The sequence below is a fragment of the Rhagoletis pomonella genome, unplaced genomic scaffold (assembly GCF_013731165.1).
Source record: "Rhagoletis pomonella isolate Grant_MI unplaced genomic scaffold, Rhpom_1.0 Rhpom_scaffold_00004, whole genome shotgun sequence".
NCBI lineage: Eukaryota > Metazoa > Arthropoda > Insecta > Diptera > Tephritidae > Rhagoletis > Rhagoletis pomonella.
In genome coordinates, this window is record NW_023458558.1 from 25,476,247 (window position 1) to 25,478,173 (window position 1,927).

The window sequence follows — 1,927 nt, forward strand, 5'->3', positions numbered from 1 at the left end:
TAGCCCCTTCAATTTTAGTCTTATTATATGCAAGTTTGAAGTGGCTAAAAATTACCGTTGATTTTTTAGAATCGATATAAAAACAAATCGTGTTTAATCGTCTTCCATATACCGAAAATTGCGACTGAGTGGAATATCGACCTATCTCGGCAGCCAGGTCGAAAACACTCGATATCAGAAAACTTTTCAACGCCCTATTTCAAAATTTGGCTGGAAAACGGCCCATTTTAGAATTTGATTGAAAAATGCCCCATCTCCGAACTCGGTTCAAAAACACCCTATCTCAGCTGGAGATCCAAAAACAACCTATCTCAGCACATTTTCAAAGTATTTTCATTTGAGATGGGACTTTTTTGAACCGATTAATAATAATAACATACTATTTAGCAGAGAAACATCACAGTTTCTCCTAAGGTAGTTCAAGATGGCGGATTAGAGCGAGAAGTTGCCAACGTATAACAGCTTTCATTTTTGCAGCATGTTTTTGCGGTTTTTTTTTAACTATTACCGTACATTTCCAACCGAGTGGATTTAATCGTCGTATAAAAAGCTGGTGGAAAATAAAAATTGTCTTAAATGATCGTGCGAGAATTTTCGTGTCCAACCAAAAGTTGTCGAAAAACAATTTTAATTTGATCAATTTCAGGTTAACTTTTTCAAAATGTTTTATTTAATTTTAGATTTTCAAACTTGTCTAAGAATTTATCTGTATGTACATAGTTTAAGTACTTACATTCACATCCGTTCTCTGCTATTGTAGCCGAAAAATACATGAAGACACTATGTTCTTCAAATCTATTGTGCCTTCAAATTAATTATGATGCATTTGCTATCGTAAGCAGAGAACGTATACAGAGTTACGCCTGAACTTATACTTCTGTACTTGTTTATTTATAGCTTACGTAATATAATGTTTATGTATCATATAAAGTAAATATTTACATATTTGTTTACGGACGGAACCTTTTGTTCCCAATCATATGATCTATCCAAATATGCACATACAGTTATTCAAATAACAAGAAAAGTTTCCTCTTGACTTATATAAAAAAAATTATCTAAATACTTGGTAAACTTTTTGCTTCGTAGCTGTTTTTTCAGATGTTAACTATAACGGACGTATTCAGTTTGTGACGTTCATGGGTGGAAAAAAAACAGCATATAAGGGCGCAAAAACTCAAGTAGGGCACAGTTGAAAGTTTGGCACTGAGCATTTCTTACGACAACTACCAAAATGGCCAACAAATTCGTTTGCAGTTTATTGCTGTTGATCGCGGCTACAGGCGCCCAAGCTGATGGAATTGTAGGTGGTACAGCTTCCTCTATTAGCGCTCACCCGTACCTCGTAAGCTTACAGCTAGCCGATGGAACCATCGTCTGTGGTGGTGCTTTAATCAATTCCAAAGTCGTTGTCACTGCCGCCTCCTGTTTGGCTAATTACGATGTTAGCGAATTTGTCGTTGGTGTCAACAATGGTGCCCAGACCGTTAAAATCTCTAGATCTAACTACTATAAACAATACGATATTGAAACCAATGAGAATGACATCGGTATCGTGAAGTTGGCCGAAGCCGTAAGTGTTAGCAGCTACCTTGCATTGGGAAGCAGCTTACCTTCAAGTGGTGTACTCGTCGGTTGGGATGCAAACAACGCAGTGGTAGAAGCAGCTGAAACTATCACCAGCGCCAAGAAATGCGTTACTCAAGGCTACAAATACGAAGACGGTGATCTTTACAATTCACAGTTCTGCGGTCGGGCTGCGAACGACGCTTGTGGTGAATTGCCTGGAAGTCCTTTGGTGGCTGACAATAAGTTGCTTGGTGTTGTATCCTGGGGTTATGGTTGTGCCAACAAAGACAGCCCAGCTATTTACTCCAACATTCCAGTCTTGAAATTGTGGCTCGAAAGTGTTTTGTAAAAAGTACTT

The 1,927-nt window shown here is 38.0% G+C and overlaps 1 protein-coding gene across 1 annotated transcript; it reads left to right on the plus strand.

The window, feature by feature from the left end:
- Positions 1-1,189: 1,189 nt before the first annotated feature.
- Positions 1,190-1,927, plus strand: LOC118738433 (trypsin theta-like). The gene has a single exon (XM_036469369.1). It carries the CDS (start codon positions 1,235-1,237, stop codon positions 1,916-1,918), a length of 684 nt encoding a protein of 227 aa, XP_036325262.1. The 5' UTR covers positions 1,190-1,234; the 3' UTR covers positions 1,919-1,927.

Excerpts from the sequence above, each read along its gene's own strand:
- LOC118738433 (XM_036469369.1), top strand. The coding sequence starts at position 1,235 with ATGGCCAACAAATTCGTTTGCAGTTTATTGCTGTTGATCGCGGCTACA.